This window comes from Prorops nasuta, unplaced genomic scaffold (assembly GCF_024137725.1).
Source record: "Prorops nasuta isolate Cenicafe-Biocafe unplaced genomic scaffold, Cenicafe_Pnas_1.2 PNAS00017, whole genome shotgun sequence".
Classification (NCBI taxonomy): domain Eukaryota; kingdom Metazoa; phylum Arthropoda; class Insecta; order Hymenoptera; family Bethylidae; genus Prorops; species Prorops nasuta.
Genome location: NW_027116814.1, coordinates 3,620,342 through 3,641,737, shown reverse-complemented (window position 1 = coordinate 3,641,737; position 21,396 = coordinate 3,620,342). Strand labels below are relative to the sequence as shown.

Below are 21,396 nucleotides of genomic sequence, written 5' to 3'. Positions count from 1 at the left end.
GTGAGTACGTCCCACGGGTAAAAGTGTGGATTTTTGTTTTTTAACCCAAGAATGATACCACTCGGTCCTTCTCTGGTTAAAATCGTTTCTTTGTATTTTCTTGTGTTTTCAGGTTCATCCTTGCGTGCGTGTATACGTGCGAGCGTTAGATTTCCGATGTAGGTAGGCACTATAGCTCTCGGTGTTAGGCAGGTTTTCTTTTCAGCTTCTTCGTTGGGTTATATCATATTTTGTCGTGCGTGTATTTTTTTTTTTCAGGTCCTGCATTGCGTTATTATATTTTTTGCATGCGTTTTCTTTCTCAGCTTTAGTTTTCCGATTAGGTAAGGCTTTTTAGCTTTGCGTTTTTTAGGTAGGCACTATAACTTTCGGTGATAGGTAGGTTTCTCTTCTTCAGGTTCCTTTTTTCTAATTTTCTTACCCTTTCCCTCCCCTCCCGGTGGTAAGAGCAAACATGCTCAGGAACGGAGTCACGCACAACGAATTTTGTTCGTTTTTGCTTTTTTCCTTTTAAATATACAAATTATTTGTATATTTAAAAAGAAAAAAGTAAAAACGAAGAAGCATAGCCTCTGCTCTGTTCAAGAGCATTGCTATAGGTACCCTTCGCGAGGTGCCCCTGAGACTTGGCAAAATAGATGGTACCTCGAAAAAGTTACCTTCCTACAAAAATATTAATATCTTTGGCATTTTTTCACAAAGGAATTTAAAACTCAACACCATTTTGATCCTGAATTATTTCAATATTCTGATGATAACTGATAATCGGCGTAGTTGCGGGCATTTTCGAAAGGAAACTTAACGAAAGTGAGAATAAAATAATTGTTCCATTGAATGAAAGCCCCTATAGTTATCAATTTAAAATTGATTTATCTCATCAATGTTGCTTTTGCGCATGTTAGAGTATAAGACTTTTCCACTTAATTTATCCTCAAAAAAATGTAATTTTCAAATTAAAGACATCATTGATGATGAACCCTATATATATGATTTTTAACAGCAGCTCGATTAAAATACAAAAAAGGTCGGTTTTTAACACCGGATCTCCGCAAAAACTTGCTTTAAGATTTGAAAATTGAGCCAGCCAATGCTATCGACTCTCCAACTGGACCTTTCTCGCTCGATTGACCCTTGCCACCCCCCTTGCCCTCGGCGTCCCTCCCCTCCCCCTTCCTCGCCCCACTATCGATTATTCCCAGTCTCAAAGCGTCCCTCGAAAGCCCCTATCGCCAACTTCTCTCTCGCAATTATTAATAAAGCGCGTATCGACGCAAAAACGTTAAATCTCGCGAAATTTCTCAAATTTAGCAGCACCGGCGTTTATATCGGCTCATCTTTAGTAGCTGAAAATTGCGGCAAAAAGTTTACGAGACTGTGCGGAGAGAGCATAGCTGCAGTCTTTTATGGAGATTCGTATCGGATAATTCGAGAGCGGAGGAATCGCTAACCCTGAAGAACCAACCCCTCTCTCCCCCCCCCCCCCCCCCTTACTTCAGTGAACAAGTAGCAAATTTTTCGAGCTCCCAGCACTTTTCCCAGAGCTCCAACAGCGTGATAACCTGCACACTGCTGGCACGTCGTCGTTTTTCTTATCTCTGGTCAAGGAAGAGATTTCTCTTAAGAGAAGATATATACATGTATATATATATATATATAGAATTGCAAGTGTGTATTGGTGGAAAAAACTGTGCTGACTCGAGAGGAATTGTTGGCTTTGACAGAGTCAAATTTACCCAAAGCTTTTCACCTACGATAAAGCGTTTTCTCGCGCGGGGTGAAAATGCTGATACACACACACACACACACACACACACACACACCTCCTGTATACATATATACATCAGTCATCAAATCCATCGTTGATTTCTCGAAGCTAACGACTCCGAAATACGTTTATCGTTGCGGCAGGTCGTGGGAGGGCGGAGTTTTTCCGGATAGAAGGGCGCGAGGGTTGCCTAATTCGTCATAAGGTTTTTCTACCCAACCTAACCCGACGGCCCAAAAAGGAAGACATCGAGAGCGTACTTTATCGTCCGGCGAAATTCCACCAGCATTGCCAACCGACGAATCTCGAGTGCGCGTGCGAGTGCAAATCGGATCCGCCGGTGATTTGGCGCAAGCGAGCTTCTAGCAGGAACGAGGCGATCCGCGGTGCTAATTGCCCTCCTCCTCCTCCTCTTCTTCTTTCCACCCTCGAACGCAAAGAAAGAAGAACCGCAGGCGCGCGTGTCGCGCACGGACCGCTGGAATATCGATCGTAAAAAAAAGTGGAAGAAATAAAAAAATGAAGAGAAAAAGCGAAAGAATGCGTCGGATCGTAAAAGGCACTTTATAAAAATGAGCGAAATCTATTAAAAGGCTCGGAATGGAGCATGATACGCGCAAGGTGGGTGTGTTCGATTTCGGAAAAGTTACTTTGTAACGATTGGAGAAGGGTCGATCCGTCTACTTTTACGCGACTTTTTAGCTTTTACGAGCGTGTTGAGGTAAAGCAGAGACTTAAACGCCAACATAAAACTCGGATAAGATCCAGCCGGGCTTTTAAATCTTAATTAAATCCAATCTCATTTCGATACCGATGAAAAAATATTGGAAATAAATCGCTAAAGGAAAGTCCCGGAGATTTACGAAAACCATAATTCATTTTAATATTCCGCGCTTTTAGGAGTTGTCTCTCGCCTTCGGACGGGGGAGGGCATTTTTAATTGCTTTTATCGAGTCTCTCTATATAAATATACGCTCTATTGATTTCCGAGCGTAAAACGATCAATTTTAACAATTAAATTGCGAGAGCGTCCTCTATATATATATATATATATACTTTTCAATTTTATCTTCTCACATTATGTATATAATTTATAATAATGAGGAGAATAACGTTTCAAAAAAGAGCGTTAATTCTCGCGTGTTAGGAAGTAGATATATATATATATATATATCGGGCGTGTGCAAAGGAAATGAACAAAAGCAGCGAAAGGAATCAAGTGGGCGAGCTCTCGTCTATAGCGATGATACGCGGGCCATTTCCACCAATCGCGAGCGGATAATTGGAACGAGTCATGCGAACTCGTTCCCTCTACACTACACACAGTTGCCGTTGCCGCGATCTTGCGCGCCTTTTCCCTCGTACATACTACTTGTACATGTTACAGCCACGAGAATACGTCGAAAGAGCCGAGAGAGAGAGAGAGAGAGAGAGAGAATTCTCTCGTAAACGATGCTCTGTACTTTGCAGCCCTCTCCACGGACTCCTCTTTCAACTTTGAGACAAACGAATCTCTCGTCGTCTCTCCACTCTTATTCAAATTTATGCATTCTTCTTGGTAATTATGCCAGTAGCGTGTGTATCGCGTAACGTCTTGTGGACAATTCCTTGTAAATGCGAGAATTGTTGATAAAATGTCGTAAAGAAGAGAAGAAATCTTTGAGGAAATTTGGTAATGATCGAGTCTTAAATGCACATTTTTCGCTTTATTTCTTGAAATAAACACTTTATTCCTATGCACAATGTGCACATGTTACGCTACATAGTGATGCACGATTATAAACTCTAGAATAATTTGGATAGAATGTTGCAAGGAAGAGAAGAAATCTTGGAGGAAATTTGGCGATGATCGAGGCTGAAACGCGATGTTACCTCATGGTCGCTGGTGACTTTGTGGAAGGGGAGGGAGGGGGGGGGGGGAGTTGAAAGGGGTTTCTGTCCAGAATCGAGAGAGAGAGAGAGAGAGAGAGAGAGAGAGTGGCGCACCCTGGCGAGTTGGGCGCCAATCGATACGACGTTTGGAGGGTAGAGACGTGAATCTTCGAGATGGTGGGATTAGGGTGCGGCGACGCGCGAGGGGTTGTGTGAGAGGTGGCGTTCGGGGAGGGAGGGTGGAGAAGGGTCGATTCAGCGCTGGACCAAGGTCCGTCCACTCTCACTTGCTATCTCCCCCTTTTGCCCGTTACCTTACCCCCCTCCCCCCTCTCCCACCTTACGAGCGGGTGGGGGTGGGTGGCCAGGGTAGGCGCATAGAGGCACACGGGAGGAGACGAGATGGAAAGAGCTACACGCAAGACGAAAGAGGGGCAGGGGGAGGGGGTGGATATAGGGTGCGCGGTAGCCGCTGCGCGATGGTCCAGGCCAGAGCCACCGAAGAATCGAGAGTGAGAGTGAGCCTTCGGCCCTCGTTCCAGGGGATGTGAGACGCCAAAAGGGTTCGCCTCTCTCTCTCTCTCTCTCTCTCTCTCTCTCCTCTACCCTACTCTCCTACCTCGCCAGAGAAAGTGAACAGTGGCGCCCAACTTGCAAATTTTCTAAACTTTCCATTCTCTCACTAAATTCTCCAAATCCCTACGTTTCGCGCCAATTACATAATAATTATGCCAATCGATCCTCGGTAAAAATCGTTAAACTGTGTTATCCAGTGCTCTTGCACAGTGAAAAGAGAAGAAACAAAAACAATTGCAAATGGAGCAAGATGATCGAGTCTCTATCGCATTTTTCATTATCGAATTCTAGCCACTTTGCGCACTCGATTGCAACTATGTTGCTCTCTCCCACAAGACGCAATTACACGCTGCTCGCGCTGGACGTGCAAATACCTCGCGGATAATTTCGCAAAATCACGTGGAATCGAGGCTCCCGATCTAACCCGACGAAGAGCGTGTTTAGTGTTTCTTACCCCCCCCCCCCCCCCTCCCACTCTGTATATCCACTCACCGTCTCATCTTGCATCCACCTAAAGTCGTTACTCGCATCGACTATCCAGTAATAACGCATAAACGCGCTGCTCCAACGAAAGACACGCAATCTTCTCCTCTCCTCCTCGCTTCCTCCAATAATCACTCGCGCTATCACCGACTCGTTTTCAATCTCGGTACCACATTGTGGAGCAGCCACACCAACGTCAGAAGCCTCGACAAAACTAATCGACACGCTGCTCGACGAGACAAAGCAGTCGTTCGACCTTCGCCAAAAATTAGGGACGTTACAAAATAAATTTTCCTCGCGTTGCTGTAAAAACGATAAATTTCGCCCGTCTCGCACGGTACTCGGCGGAATATTTACAGCGGAAGAAAAAAGCGCGATGGAAAATATTGAATATTTCAGTCGAAGCGTTACAAGAGTGGCGTGCGCTTAATTTCCCCCGTACTCGCAGGCTACTTTGTACGTTTCTGCAGAGTCCAATTTCTCATACGCCGTCTCGGCGTTTTATCTGTGCTCTACCCCCATCCCCCCCCCCCCCCCCCTCCTCCTCCTCCTCCCTATTTTCTTTTCCACCCGACCTCGACACGCCGACGTTTAACCTCCACTACGTGCACTTAACTTCTTGTCCGCGAGATTATCCGGTTTATCCTTAATAACCGGAGGCTTTTATGTACATTGCAGCCTGGGATCGGTAATAGTTTCGCGTGTTCTTGAATTTTGTCCTATCGATACCGTGTACGCTCGTAATCCATTCCCCATACGTCGTTACATTAATTAATTTAATAACGGCCATTAGATTAATTCCTTGCGCGATTATTCCATTAAAATCGTGAGTCGAGCGAGCTTGCCCCTCACCCCCCCCCCCCCCCCCCTCGAGTGGATCCGCAAGATAGAGTCATTGGGGAGTCGATACGGAAAAAAGAATGTGGAATTGGTACAGGGAGAAAAAAAAATGGCAAATTATTGGGTTAAAGGTTTAAGAGGATTCCTACGGTCCTCGCGCATTCTCGTGACACGGAGCTTGGGCAAAGTTTTCCTTGAGCTGCGTTGGTTTTCTCCCAACGGATAATCTTTGCTTCGGTCTTTCTTACAAAAAGGAGGGGAGGTTTGCAGAGGATAACCCTCTCGAGTTTCGAAATACGGAGACGAGAATCTGGTGGAGAGCGTTGGGGAAGCAACGTGCTCGAGGAGGAGGATGTAAGGAGACCTGGAGAGGGAGTGGGGGAGGGGGGTTACACACCCTATTAGAGCCGCAAGAAAAACAAAGCGTCGGCGAAAAAGTTGGAAGACGGTCCGCTTTAAGAAAGCCGATGGAAAGTCACTCGACGAGTACGTGAGGTGCGGACGGTTTGCGGAATAATAATTAAGAGGGAAACCAACTGTTTCGCTCGAGCGAAGGAAAATCTTTGCGAGAGACGAGTGGAGGAGCGAGTGTTTTAAATAGGATTTTTCTTGCCGATTCTTTAGGCGCATTTTTGTGCTTTGTACGGAGAAAATATTTGGGAGTGTTTTTTCGTGAGATTCTCTCTTCAGGGTATACCACACGTGCGTTTCTGGATACGTACTGCTCGACTACTTGGCTTTCGCAGGAAGCCAAGGGAGAGAGCAAATGTCCACCTAGCTCGAGGAAAAGCAAGGGGGAAACTCACTGGCGAACAGTGGTTCTCCATTGTTTTCAAAGTAAACCGTTTCGAAATCGCTCGAGTTTGACAAAGACCTAGCACTGTCTATATAGACTATAGGTATATATACATATATATATATATAAATACAATGTAACTTGTGTCTTTATGGAAAAGAGTTTAGTAATTAGTGCTATTTATTTCTGTCAGTTAATTATGCGATAAATTAATTAATTGTAAAAGAGTAATTTAATAGATTGATTACTCTTGCTTGAACAACGATTCAAATAATGCAGAATATACAATTATATATATTTGTGTCAAATTTTGTAGCTTGGTTCGAGTCGATTGGAGTATTAATCTTACTGTAAAATGATAGTCTTAAAAAATGTGTTTTTTACTTCACAGAGGGAATGGTGAATTTGCAGGAAATGTAAATAAATTTAATAAACGTGGTTAAAGGGAGTGAGGGAGAGATAGGGGGGGGGGGGGGGGGGAAAGGAGTAAGAGAATTTGAGATTCACGTTCGAAGCCAATTTCGAATCTTCTAGGTAGAAAGCTGGCCACGAAGCTTTTGATGCAAATTGCCGGGAGGTTAGTCCGACAAGGGGTGGGGGAGAGTGTGGGGAGGGGGTGGAGGGCGAAGGGGGCTGAAAGGTTATCGACATATAGGTGAACTTTGCAGCATACCCGTGCGCTGTTAAATGCGCAATTTAGCCAAGGAACAAAATCCACTTAGCTGCTAATTCTTCGTAGATCATCGTTACGGTAAGATCAAGCATAATTAAAACACGAATTTTGAACGTTAAACGGGGGGGGGGGGGGGGGGCGAGGTAATAAATAAATATTAACCGTTGGGAAAAGAGGAGGGAAAATTAAAGAAGAAAAGTGTCAAAGAGTCCGCGCACCGCTTTATTTTCTTTCGCGGGAAAATCCGACCGGCGCGAAGCTCGCGGCTCGCATTTCGAGGAAAAACTGTAGCCACGCAAAATGCACCCTTGAAAATAAATCAAGAGCATTTTTGCGCGAGCACAGCTTTTATTTTAATTAAAAAATAAATAACCCCTGCGCGAGCCTCCCGCATCATCCACCACGGGAAACAATACCGAGAAACCATATAAATCACACCTCCAACGATCAGAACCCCCCCCCCCCCCCACCCCCTCTTCTCACACATCGGAAACGGAAGCGCGATAAATTTTGCTGGAAAACCTACGCCTCGGTATCAATCTCGCCCTTTTACCCTCCTTAAACGGCGTAAATATAGAAACTCGAAAAACAACCCTGAAGACGATCCCGAAGAATGTATACAAAATTTCTCCGCAAGAAGGCGCAATGTTAAAAAAACCAAAGCAGTTGCGCAAAGACTAAAATTTGGAGATTGTCGGAAGAGTGGAGAGGGTCGAGAGAGAGAGAGAGAGAGAGAGAGAGAGAGAGAGAGAGAGGAGGGAGGGAGTCGGGAAGTCTTGGTAAGCAAAAGGGGGTGGTGGTGGGGGAGGACCAAGGGAGCTTTGCATGCAAATCGCCGGGGGTTGCCGAGGAGAGCGCAGTACGGAGAGAGGCTGGGGTCGTGGAGAATGGGGTTGGGGATGAAATGGGGTGAGGGGGTGAGTTTGGTGCGAGGGGTTGGTTATCGGCTAGAAGGTGAGCAGCTTCGGAGCGCGCGATGTCCGGCCTGGTCCAGCCGGTGGAGATGCGAGTATTGATCTAGGCTGCCTCTGCCTCTGCCTCTGCCGCCGCCGCCGCCGCCGCCTTCTTCGTCTCGGCGTCGCAAGTCCCCGCGAGCCCCTCGGCGCCCCCCGACACGAGCACTGCGCGCCGGCACCCCCCGCTCGCGCGTCCTACGTACCGAGGTGGTGGTTCGGGCCAGGGCCGAGTGAGATAGGCTCGGCACTGAGCCCCGGAGGAGGGTCCGGCTCTCGAGAGCTGCCCCTCGGCTACGCACGTTCGCTGCCAACCCCTCCTCCCCCTCCTCCTCCTCCTCCTCTCACACCGAGACTCTTACATTAGACAACCTGCAGGGGTGCTCAACCAGCAGACTAACCTTAACCCCTTTATTCTTCCACGAGATAAATCTTACAACCATTGCACGCGTATACACCCGCATCCGGTCCGAGGTACCTGTAATGTCCAACGAGATTCAATGTCGAGCTTTACAATGGTACACGTGTACGAGGGTGGAATTTCGAGAAGGGTGTTTATTGTTTTGTATGGGATTTCTTTTCTTTTTTTTCCTCTTAGCAATATATCTGGGAAATTTATGTTTTTTTTTTTCAGCAGTGTTTTTATTCTTTGGTGATTTTGTGGACAATTTTTTTAAGGTGGGGGGTGAAAGAGGGGAATTATGCTTGGTTCTTGAAAGTCCAACGGTTGAACTGGACTTGGACACTTGTCTATTATGTACCTCTTCACAGGGGTACTCAACGCAAATCTAAGTTACGTATTCTTGGTTTGTTTTCGTAATTCTCAAATCCAAGAAACAAGGTTCGATTGTAATTTGTGATATTTTTGTATTAAGGAGGAATAAGAAACTACCCCTGTACAGAGGTGCTCAATCTTTTGCTCTTAAAATTCCATCGCTAAATTGTTCATTCTTCAAAAACTCTCGAAACGAAATGTTCCAACGGTGCTGCTTAAAGGAGTAAAAGAATTTGTTTTTGTTTTTTATCATTCTTAATTTAGTATATATATATATATATATATATATATATATGTATAGTGCCGAGATTATTCGTGCTTTTCGTAGCTCGTGGAAAACACTGGAAGGGTGTGGACAGAGGATGGGAACATACCCTTTCGTATGTTTATCGACCTGTAAGCTCTCGTATATTTATATTTACAAATTTATATAGAAGCAACCTTGAAGAAACGTGTGTGTGTGTGTGTGTATGTGTGGAAATTGCGAAGATTTCTTTGAATAAAATCGATTGAATATTCGCGTGAAATCTAACCATGTAGTTGTAATGTTACCACGATCTACTTGGGTTGGTATATAGATTCACCAGCACGAAACTGCTACTAGCGAAATAAGACGTACACACAAGTGTCTACAAGTGGCTTCTGGTGGCTGGTCCGTGCCTGTAAACCCTGTTTACTAACTGCTGGAAGTGCTATTGCCTTGTAAATGTCGACACGCTCTTGTTGCCCCCGCCGAACTAACTTTGAATCGAAGGAATTTATGGGATGCCGAGGAGTAAACGAGACACGTGCAAAATTATCTTTCAAAATTGTGCTAGTCTATCGATTAAAAGAATGTACACTAGTGTGTAGGGGGATAAATTACCCTAAATAAACCAAATCAGGAACGAAACTTGGGATTTGTAGGGGAGACGCTGCGAGAAATTGGATGCTGAAGAGCAAACGAGACGTGGAAAATTATCTGAAAAAATGACCAATTTATCGATGAAAAGAATATAGATCAGTGTGGTGGATAAAAGCACCGAAAATACCAAATCAGAAACGAAACTTGGGATTTGTAGGGTCGAGAAGCGAGAATGATAACTGATAACGCGGTAAAACAAAGTATCTTGAATCCCTATAAATCCGTAGAGTCCGGGACGCGAAACGAAACTACGTAGATTAGTATTAATTTATAGCTCCGGCAGATAGGGCTGAAAAGTGAAATTTTCTCTCCGATGAAATTATTCGAGCAACCCTGCTGCAGAGCTCGAGTATCGGTAATCAGCATCTGTGACTATACATATGATACGTTTTAAGCTTGTAACGCGATTAACGATTAACTGGATTAAATACCGAGCCGATAAGAATTGCAAGATTAATTTTACTGGTTTTGATAAAATTTGAATCATCCGTGTGTGGTAACGTGGAATTTATGTTAAATTAAAGAGAGAGAGAGAATGGAGTAGAAGGTGCGAGGAAGAAAAATGAACAAGAGTGGAGAACCTACCCCACGGACCATCGGTCATTGCCCAAAAGCACCCTCCTTTCGCTTTCATCCTCCCACCACCCACCTCTTCCACCCCACACGATATCAGCCCGTAATGAATCTGTCACGAAGCTACGAGATTTCATTTCCTACCCACGCTACGGAACGCTCTACAGTCTCCCGAACGATTCCCACGACAAAACCTCTATCTGCGCTACCGAAATTGAAAAAAGACAAACGAACACTGAATTATTTGGCAGAAATGCGAAAAAAAACAATGGTTAAAATTCTGTGAGAAATAAATCCTTTACAGCTACGACGAAGCTATAGCTTACCAAAATACCTCGTTGGAATGTTCAAGGTCGAAGAGAAAATTTGCGAAGAAAGGAAATTGTTGAAAATGTGTGCGTTTGGAGGTTTTGCAGCGATCGCTTTGTGCATCCGTGGTTGCATGGGAGGCGATCGAGAGAGGTCCCTGATGATGGAAGGAGGAGGAGGTCGAGGACTCTTGCGAGTAAGGAAGCAAAAGGAGGAGGAGGAGGAGGAGGAGGAGGGTAGGAAGGAATAGCAGGCGGCGACCCACTCCCGAAGACTTTGACCCACATCATATCGCTCGTTTTTGCCTTTACCGTTCCTTATCCTTTTTCCCCTCGTCCTTTTCTTACTTTCGCCCGATCCTTGAAGAATCTCCCCGCTCCCACACCTTTCTCCTTACACTACTTCCTTCTTCCTTGGAGCAACTTTGCGCGCGCCCCCCCCCCCCCCCCCTCCCCTACCCCCGCCACAGACTATTATCTTAATCCTATACATCCGCTTTAAGGAGCCTCGCGGTCGCGCCTCCGACAACCACGCGTACCTCCATCACCCTTCCTATAACTATGTTGTGCTATATATAGAATAAACGACTTTTCTCAAGGTCGCTCCTTATCCCCGAAGATACACACAGGAAGGAAAGATCGGATCCTCGTCAAATTTACCACGTGAAATTTATTTTCTATGCTTTATATATATATGTATGTGTACGCGGTTACGGTATATAATTATCAGCGAGATGGTTCCAACGTCCAACGAGACCGTTCCAAGAAGAAGGCCTCTCAGGCGACGCGACTTTGTGTGCTGAAAGGGCGATAATCCGAGGTACGTATTTTTCTTGGCATTCTTGATCTGTGAATTCGATCCGCGAAACGTTTAATTAATCCGACATTTCAAATCTTCGCTGGACCGAGGAAGCCTTCGGGCTATGTCCTTCTCTCTCTCTCTCTCTCTCTCTCTCTCTCTCTTCTACATCGGAGAGGAGAAAGGAAGGAGAATTTACGCAAATGCCAAGGAACTGGCGCGTACGCATCGCGGCATAAATTAAATTAGCATAATTTCGGGCGTCGACAACAAAGTGAAGCCGCTGCAGCGTGGGAACATTCGAAGATAACTTATTGGCAGAGGTCGATAACAGCTATCGATTCCTAATCAGATTCGGATATATGTCAAAAATGGTTTTAAAAGCTGCAGTATGTACTCAGTTCCTTTGAGTTTTCACGGTGAAAAAGAAACGAGCTTCGAGATCGAGGCCATTGCTCAGAGATATCAATATCGTAACTTTATTGTTTCCGCGCGACAAAGTGAAACCATTGGAACAATGTGAACACTCGAAAATAATTGATCACCAAAAGCCTATAATAACAGCTCTCTGTCAATTCCTGTATAATCAGAATTCGCGCGTATGAAAGATTATTTAAGAAGCCATACACATTAGAAACTGCACAATATCCAAAAGTTATATTGAAAAAAAAAAAAAAAAAAAAAGCGGCTGGAGGATCGTTAGCGGGAAGAAAGCGATAATTGTTACTTGGTTTCCGCGGGAAGAAAGGTTTTTCGAGCTCGCGTAAGAGAGGCAGTGAATCATGTTGTTTAATCCGCGAGCAGGATGGATTTATCCCGGGATCTCACGGTGAATTTACGAGACCGCAGGAAGAGTAAAAGGACGAAATGGAGTTTGAGAGTTTTGCCGAGAAAGGCGAGTCGGTGTGCGTGCAGCGCGGGGTTGTGCGAGTGTCGTTGGCTCGGCTGACTGTGCGTGCGCGAGACCACCAGCGGTTCGCGCCGCCCGGGATCTCCTCTCGCACACTGACCGACATTCTTGCGGTCTCGAGGAATGTCGCTCTCTCCTCTCCGACGAGCCTCGCGCTCTAGCGAGAAAACACGCCCGCAAAATCTCTAAACGCCACCGTCCGATTGGCTCCCGGTACACACGACGACACGGAACCCTCAAAAAATCCTACTCTCGCGCTCCCCGCGACGCCTCAATTAAAATCCGCCGCGCTAAACGAACATCCAACGCGATGGAGAATTTTTTCCAGCGATCCTTGTGCGCCAATTATTTTTTATCGCGAATCTCTGCGCTATCGTCGACGATATTTGCGGAGATTTATTTTCATTGATTTTTGCGAAGATGATTATTGTTTTTTTTTTTTCTTTTTCTTTTTCTTTTTCTAAGGCTTCAACGGGATTGAATTATAGAAATGACGTTTATTAGCGAGTGAAGAAAGATTGATGGAGATAACGTGATTTTATTGTTATTGGCGTGGCAAAAATTAATCACGGATCAATTGGTTGATCAAAACTCGCGATCGTGTCTTTAAAGAAAATTTCATACGATAGAATTTTCCAGCGATCGTTGGAAATTACTGTGTACCGCGAGCCAACGATATTTGTTGTGAAGGGATTAATTTTAATTATATAGTTACACGAGGATAATTATTGTTCTTGTTAAAAGTTGAACAAGATTGAATTACAGAAATAGAGGAAAAAGTTTATTATCGAGAGAACAAAGAATTATATATATAGATATATAGTATATTAGCGGAGCAAACGTGATTTTATTATAGTCGGCATGGTAAAAGCGAGTCGCGGACCAATTCTTGGAAAGAAATTCGATTCCCGCGCGAGAATATTGGCCCAAGTGGCTGGTGTGCTGCTGCCATGCTGGCCTCCTGTCAGCCTCTCACCACCAGACAAGAATCAAGAAATCAAGATTCTTATTTTATAGTATACATATATATGTGTGTATGGTTATACATATACTTTGTTGCTATACCGGTTTCAACTGATTCTCTCTCTCTCTCTCTCTCTCTCTCTTATAGCTCCTTCTAACAGCTCCATTTTTTCAACCATTATATTTCTATTTTATTTTCAACAAGGCGCGCGCAGCTCGAATCAATTAATCGTCGAAAAACTTTCCACGAATCGCTGCAGCGAGAATATCCCCTTAATAATACGCGATCCAGCAAATGAATAAATAGTTTTCAAAGAATGGTACAAACTGTGTAGGCAAAGATTTCGAATTTAAGCCATAAACCGAGGCTAATTCCTATACTAGATAATAACCATAATCTACGAGAAAGTCAAAATTACACGCGATATCGAGCCACGGAATCGATCGTTGGGTTAGAAGAATTCGGTTTCGCAAGTGGACCCTACTTTTTCCCCCAATAAATGATTAATACTACAATTAACCGTATAAATCATCGATATACCTATCCAACGGGAAAATGAACGATCACCGGAAAATTACCACTTGCTATGGACATAAGCGTATCATTAGCTTTTAAATTACGGAACAAAAATATTCCCTGAATTTTTGATGAGCCCCACTACTCGATAAACACCTTGCAAGGACGTGCACTATATATAGTTACGATTTAACAATCTTAATTCTAATACAACGAGAGACGACGCAACTTAATTATTAGTAGAGATTTTTCTATTTAAACCATACTCTCGTAATTTCATGTCAAATTATCTGTTATGTAACTCTTGTACAGTTATTATTAACATATATAGTTAACTATGAAGAAATTAATTGATTCCAACGAAATAGAGCAGTTATCCTTAATAGGTCCGGAGAGGATTAATAGCATATCCTGTATCCCTTGGCCAAATGGCGATAGATAGCCTTGGGAATCTCGTTGTAGAATCTTGAAATCCTTAAGAGGAACTCGGCAGGAGCAGAAAATCATCAGGGGCTGATCGTTCATCATCGACAGGAAGTTGTTTCTTCGCGTGGAATTAACATACCAGGACTAGATAATCCAGAACTTATGCTTAAAGCCCTGCTATACGATCATTTCATTCGGGGAGAAACGTCCTTCGAGACACTCGAGTGTGTTATCAACAAGTTTTACAGCTATTAAAACATTTTACACTGTATATGTGATATCTTCTTGAAAATTCGTGTGTCGCGTGCATTCAAGCGCGACGTCGAGGTGTGACGTTGTCATCTCATCTAAATCATCGTGAAAAAAACTACTTTGGCAGAAATATTCGTACAATCAATCTACAACCATGTGTAAGAATAACTATAAATATAAATTGAAAGAAATGTGTATAAAAGAATCGAATTTATTATACTATTGTTTTTCACACGTATTCTTCATTGATAAAATTCATATTTCTTTGCAAATGTCCCGTGGATGATGTGCCGTAGATTTCAGGCATGTTCCTGCAAGAAAAGATAATATACAGTAAGTCATAAAAAAATCATCACGTATTAAAATTTATGAAAATTATTTTTCTAGGAATAAAGTTGATTTAGGACTCATCTTTGTGGATGAATGATATTCTAGGAAATTAGATAAATATTCTAATTAACGGTGTAAATATAATTCTTGACTCACCCGGAAGAAAATCCTTTAAAGAGTGAAACCTTCGATGGAATTGGTAGCGTCCTTCGAGTGAATTTAAACCATCTCAAACACGGGCGATAATTGTCTATTAAAAATAGAATTTCATAAATATGGATATTAGTAAACATATACAATATTAACATTATACCAAAATGCCATGATACTTTACATGCCCCAACATACACCAGACCTGCGCAGTCCAAACATTAAAAAGCCACTGATATACACAGACTCTTCCAAATTCTATACTCAAAAATAAGTGCACCAATAGATCATTCCACGAAGCGTGCAAAATTGTGCAGTGTTATATTGAAATAAGAAGGGGCAAAAAGAAGAAAGAAAGAAAGAAAGAAAGAGAGAAAAAAAAGAGAACAACAGAGTGCGCATACACACAAGGGTTTGGAATAATATAGGTCGTTAAAGCTGATGTTTGCAGGGCGAGTTTTTTGTCGATCGCACGGTTAACGAAGAAAAACAAGTTGCGGCGGTGTATAAAAGGTTAAGGTGTGTGTGCTTCTCGTTCTCCGGTGTTTCGCGAAAATCGCATAATCAGGCAAAAGGTCATGATGGCTGGCGCCGTCGTCAACGGTCGTCGCACGCGTTTCGCCAGGCTGTTTGAAGCTGGCCCGACTTTCCAGGAACGACTGGCGTAAATCACGATTTTATTACGGATAATTTTACGAGGAGTCGAGCTCGCCGGGCCTCCAAACGCTACTTTAAACTTGTAATCGCGCCTCGGTGAACTCACACCCTTACCCCACCTCGCCCCACCCCTCCCCCCTCCCATCCCATCTTACCTCCTCACCCTTTGGGCAAGCTCGTTAGCGAATTAACAAAACGAGGTGAGTGAAGCAAACATCCTTCCAGCTCCATCCATGGATACACCATTTCTGTCTAGCGTAATCGACTTGCAAATTCGAAAGAAACCCCTCGAAAACTGATCGTCCAATTTTCGAAGACCCCACGTGCTAAACTGCTCTTTAAACAGTCTCTGCTAATTTACGACTCGCTCTCCATTCATTATATCCTACATTATATGTGCTTTTATCATTTCTATTCCACTTACCTGTAAGTTTTATCATAATTTATATAATCTTCTCGTTTCTCGGCTGCTAAATTATTACACGTATATATATATATATAGTATATATATTTAGTATGGGAATTTTTTAGAGTTATTATTATTCTGTTTAATTCACGGATTATTGATATACCAGCAGGCAAATGGTATTTTATATAATCTTCCCATCTATCAGCTTCTAAATTGTTATATACGGCGATGTGCAATGTATTTGATTTGGGAATTTTCTTTAATTAAATTATTATTCTATTTAATTGGTAAGTTGTATTGAGTTATACCAGCAAGCAAATGGTTTTTTTATAAACCCTTCCCATCTTTCAGCTTCCAAATTATTATATACGAATGCAATGTATTTGGTTGGGAGTATTCTTTTTCTCTTTAATTCGTAAGTTATTGATGTACTAGCAGTAGCAAGCAAGTGGTATGCGCTTTAAAAGGAGTCAAGTGGATGAGTTTATTTATCATACTTTCGCGATAAACGGCTCAGGTGTTATTCCATAGAAAGCGATATTAGAAAAGAAACAAAGTAAAAACTCAAAAGAGACGCGAGAAGACGGAATATAGAGCCAAGTTTGTGTTTTCGTTTTTTTTCTCTTCTAGGGAATTGACTTCCCCGATAGCAACGCGCTCGTAAACGTGCTCGAGGATCGTGTATGACGCAAACGTAAAGTAGAGCGCACGACTCCCATATGTCGTAAAAGAAAAAACAAAAAAAATATATAAAAGCGCTCCCACTTGCTTGCTTGCATGCACAATTTCATATATTTACATCAATCTTTTCAATTTATTTAACGACAATAGTAAACAAGATCATGCACATGATATAAAAGTGTACATACGTTATTTTACACCGACTGCCAACAGCTTCAACAGCTTTCATCAACTCCTTCTACAGCTTTCAATTTCTACAGCTTCTTCAACTCTCCTTCAACCCCTTCTACGCCCCTTCAACATCTTCAGCATTAATCCTTCTATGGAAACCACGCTGCATCTTGCAAAATTCCTAAAAAAAAAAATACAATTCTTAATACTCAAGTATGATACTGATTTATAGATAATAATACTAGCTATATAATACTTTAAGGAAGCGGTAAAGAAAATCAGTCGAAATACATTTGTTTACTTTTAGGTAAATTAAGCATCGTCGAAAAGAAAGTAAGGAACATGGGATCTATAATGAATGGGAAATTTAATGTTAGTGATATGTCAGAGCTCGCGTGAATCACAATGTCTGAATGGTGCAGTATTCTTTTCTTCGAGGAGAACGCGGAGAGAAGGTAAAAAGAATATCGGATACTTGTGTACTTTACGAGGAGGCATGCTCGTATTATGCAATGCTTTGATCGTACGAGTGGAAACCCCGGGCGGGGAAAATTCAATCCCGCAAAAGTTTATGCGTACAGTGTTTCAGTGTGCTTCACCGGCCCCTACTACCCCCCACCACAAGACCAACCCTCGATCAGGTGGACGTGTAATATTGGGAAAGAGGGCTTTTTATTAAAGAGTTTTATGACAAGAGGGTCTCACCGATGCACGTTTTAGCCACTTATGTATACGCGAATCGTTTTAGAGACTTTACTTGATAATAAAAAGAAAATTACAGAAAAGCAGAGAGCTATTGACTATAATTGGAATATCAAGGAGACATTAAATTTACTGCAAGCTTAATCGTCAATATTTTCCAAAGGTAATGGATATTTAATCGACCAGATGCTGATTGTATCAAACTTGAAATCATTTTTCTCCGTTTATATCTTGCAGACGGTCTTTACTCTTAAATTTATATATATATATATATATATATATATTTTTTTTTTCTTTGTAAATATAGGCTGAAAGAATTATCATGTGTAAAGTTGTAGCATATAATTCGTATCTATATTTCATTGTATAACTTTTATCAACATCTAAAGGCCTGGCACAATTTTTTACTTACATTTTTATTTTGAACAATTACCACTTTCTCATTCATATTATTAGATGGAATTTTTAAGATGAAAATTTTAATCTAATATGCTTTAAAAAGGCCTGAATAAAGTTTGCATTCGTTTAATTAGTGAAATTGTTTGAAAAAGTAGATGCAGACAACGTTATTAATGGATGGCATCCCCCGAGAGATAACGGTTTTCTTGTGTTGGCAGAGACGCCATTAATGGCGCGGTACCTTTACTACTTCGAAATAGTTGGAATGAGTGTGCTTCGCCTTTTAGAAACTACAAAAACCACACTATACAGCGTTATCTACCTCGAACTTGATAAACTACTAAAAATAGCAATCGTTGTTACCTACGGCGTTATGTGTGAATAAGTTTTCTACTTATCATACGTTGGAAATATAGCTGGTGGCGTGTACCTTCTTCGAACACCGTCAGTGAATGGTGGCGTCGGTCGTTCCAACGGCTCTCTCACCCTTACCCAAGGGGATAATCGGATAATTCAGTTCACACAAACGCGAAAACTATATTTATTTGTTACGCGTTTCTTAATTAGAAAATGGATACTAGGCAGACTAGACTTATTACTCATAAATACACAATTTCAAATTTTCACTTGTTCACTTTACTGCAGCCAGCGACCACCACTGGACGAGTGGAAGGGACGATGAATGAAGGCGGAAGCGCGCCAAAATTGAAGGGAAAAGAGCAGACTGTGCCCGACGCTGATTGGCCTGAGCGGCATTTGTGATCAACCAATGAAATAAGCGAAAGTATTCGACTTCGGAAATGACGTCAAAACACTATAGTTTTAACATTGCTTTTGATTGGATACGTAACTATAGAGTTTTTATATCAACTTGCAGTAGTGAGGTGCATTTTTTTCATTGGTCAACGCTAAGGCTGACGTCCAATCAGCGTTTAGAAAGTTGTATCTGAACAAAATCATTGGCTTACAAGCTTAATTTAAGAAACTTTCAGTTCAACCGCTAAATATTAGAAATGTGTGTGTGACTGAGGCGTATAGTTATACATATACCGATGTCTGTGTGTCTTTGTAGTATCGGTGTGCCGCCAATATTAAGAACGTTTGGCATTATCACGGAAAGACTCCATTCCATCCAGTTTAATCAGGTTTGATCATTCAACCGTGCTGACAAGGACAGAATGTGAAATTCGGCTTTGTAATTTGCCTACGTGGATGAATGAAGTGTGCGAGGCAGGTTAACCAATATGCGGTAGCGTGAGCTTGTCAGTTATAATAACAATCTCTGCATTTCATTTTCCTACACTTTCCCACGTTGACATGCCATCTGTCACAAGTTTAAACAACAATCTGTGCAATAAAGTCTAATATCTAACTTCCACCATGGAGGAGAGTTCTTTTCTCTGGTTGCTCTCCTTTGTTATGCTACTTAGCTCGTATTTGGCTGGCTCTCTACCCCTAATAATTAATTTATCAGAGGTAAATATAGACAAACGTATATAACTGTTATGACTGTAAGAATAAAAGGATGTTTTCCTAGGATAAACTACAGTTGGTGTCCGTTCTCGGGGCTGGTCTTCTTGTCGGTACAGCATTAGCTGTAATTATTCCAGAGGGTATAAGAGCTATATTCAACGTAGAAGCCACCACGACTACCGAACAAAATCAACGTGGAGTACAAGGTAGTAAAGTGTAGAAAGGTTTGGCAAATTGGTTCTCTATAAATTTTTGAAATATCGCTAACAACAGCAAATTTTCTAGGAGACGTACACACTTTGATAGGTGTTACATTAGTTTTGGGCTTTGTGTTCATGTTATTGATCGACCAATGTTCAGCCAGAAGGCACGGAGGAAAAGAGAAAAGCGTAACAGCTACACTAGGTCTTGTAGTTCATGCTGCCGTCGATGGAGTAGCTTTAGGTGCTGCAGCATCCACATCGCAGGCAGATGTAGAGATGATTGTATTTTTAGCAATAATGTTACATAAGGTATGACAATTTTTCATTAGTATCTGCAAGAAATCTGTAAAGAAATTGAGCGCCTAAAAACAGGATAAAGTAGCAAATGGAGTATTAGTATAGAATGTTGAAAAAACATAAAGCCCCTCCCCACCTATATCGGTAGATATTTAAATGGAAACGTCGGAAAAGAAGTTGCCAATAAATGGTATTATAGGCACCAGCAGCATTCGGACTCGTTTCATTCTTGCTTCACGAGGGAGTTGACCGCAAGAGGATAGGAAAACATTTATTAGTTTTTTCGCTGGCGGCGCCCTGTCTCGCTGTACTCACATATTTTGGTATTGGCAAGGTAAGAATAACTGACTGGAATACTCTCGGTTGTGTGTCCATATCAGAACGAATTTACAAATTAATGTATTTTTTTTAGGAGGGGAAGGAAACATTAAGCAACGTTAACGCAACTGGTCTTGCAATGCTGTTTAGTGCAGGGACATTTCTCTATGTAGCAACCGTTCACGTGTTGCCTGAACTAATGACCAGAGGAAATTATTCTCACTTGCCAACAACGGAGAACGGCGCGGTAACGTCTGGCCTAAAATTTAAGGAAATCGTGGCGCTCGTCGTAGGTTCGTTTTTGCCAGCTCTATTAACGACGAATCACCATCACCACCATTGACGCTGTAAAACTGACGTTAACGCGAGGAATTCTCGGTACGGACGGCGCAGGAGAGACAAGGACTGATTATCGATAACGAGGAATCGTCGTATCCTTATCATTCCTAGTTATTGTTACACTGGATCGTGCAAATCTACGTTATTACATTTTGTAATAAATGATATATCAATTAAACGGATTTAAAGTTTTAGAGAACACATTTTACATTTCATTAGAAATCCCATACTGCCATGTATTAATAACTAGAGTGCACGAAAGGAAAAAAATCATATATAAAGAAAAGTTTTACGGCCGCCATAAGTTCAAAGTTTGGAGACTTTGAGAAAATTTTTCTCTACTGCGGATAATTTATTATTTATAGAGGTAGGAAGGGAGATGGAGATTTTTTGATGTTAGCAAGCGCGGCTGGAAAGTGGAAAGTGTTCCACTTGGGAAGAGTCGTGGATGGGGTCGTGTAGTAGAAGGATATGCTGAGAAAAGTGTTTGAAGAACAGAGAGAGAGAGAGGTAAAGGGAGAGTAGAGAGTAAGAGATCGAGACGCAGAGGGAAGGATAATGTCGTGGATAGAAAGAGAGAGAGAGAGAGAGAGAGAGAGAGAGATGGGGAAAGGGGGGGGGGATGGTCGAAAATGTCAGAGAGGGACAGAGATGGTCGAGAAGCGAAGAGACTGATCAGCGTAGTAAGTTGGCAATGGTAGAATTGGACCGGCAGAGCCAGGAGAGGCAGCAGCTGTTTCCAGGCTGGAGTTTGAAAGCGTAGTTTAGTTTAGTCTGGCTGGCAGTCTCTCCACAAGTCTCCAGCCAGTCGACCAGCCGGAGACGGAGACGGACGGAGTCGCGGAGGAGCCGTGGAGCCCGTGGTGCGAGCCAAGCCAGTCA

At 42.4% G+C, this 21,396-nt stretch overlaps 2 protein-coding genes across 2 annotated transcripts in view; one reads left to right on the top strand and one right to left on the bottom strand.

Annotated features, from left to right (window-relative positions):
• The window catches only part of LOC136779520 (uncharacterized), a 30,964-nt gene extending 12,421 nt beyond the window's left edge, over positions 1 to 18,543 (bottom strand). Inside the window, exons 1-2 of the mRNA XM_066737142.1 lie at positions 18,252 to 18,543; positions 16,801 to 16,964 (exon numbers count right to left, since the gene is read on the bottom strand). Coding sequence (XP_066593239.1) covers positions 16,801 to 16,841 — 41 coding nt within the window. The 5' untranslated portion in view covers positions 16,842 to 16,964; positions 18,252 to 18,543. The remainder of the gene's footprint in view (positions 1 to 16,800; positions 16,965 to 18,251) is intronic.
• Positions 18,544 to 18,947: 404 nt separating this feature from the next.
• Positions 18,948 to 20,713, top strand: Zip102B (Zinc/iron regulated transporter-related protein 102B). Its single transcript, XM_066737178.1, has 5 exons — positions 18,948 to 19,360; positions 19,422 to 19,563; positions 19,643 to 19,869; positions 20,057 to 20,191; positions 20,270 to 20,713. The coding sequence occupies exons 1-5, from the start codon at positions 19,265 to 19,267 to the stop codon at positions 20,516 to 20,518; spliced, it is 849 nt and encodes a 282-aa protein (XP_066593275.1). The 5' UTR covers positions 18,948 to 19,264; the 3' UTR covers positions 20,519 to 20,713.
• The last annotated feature ends 683 nt before the right edge of the window (positions 20,714 to 21,396 follow it).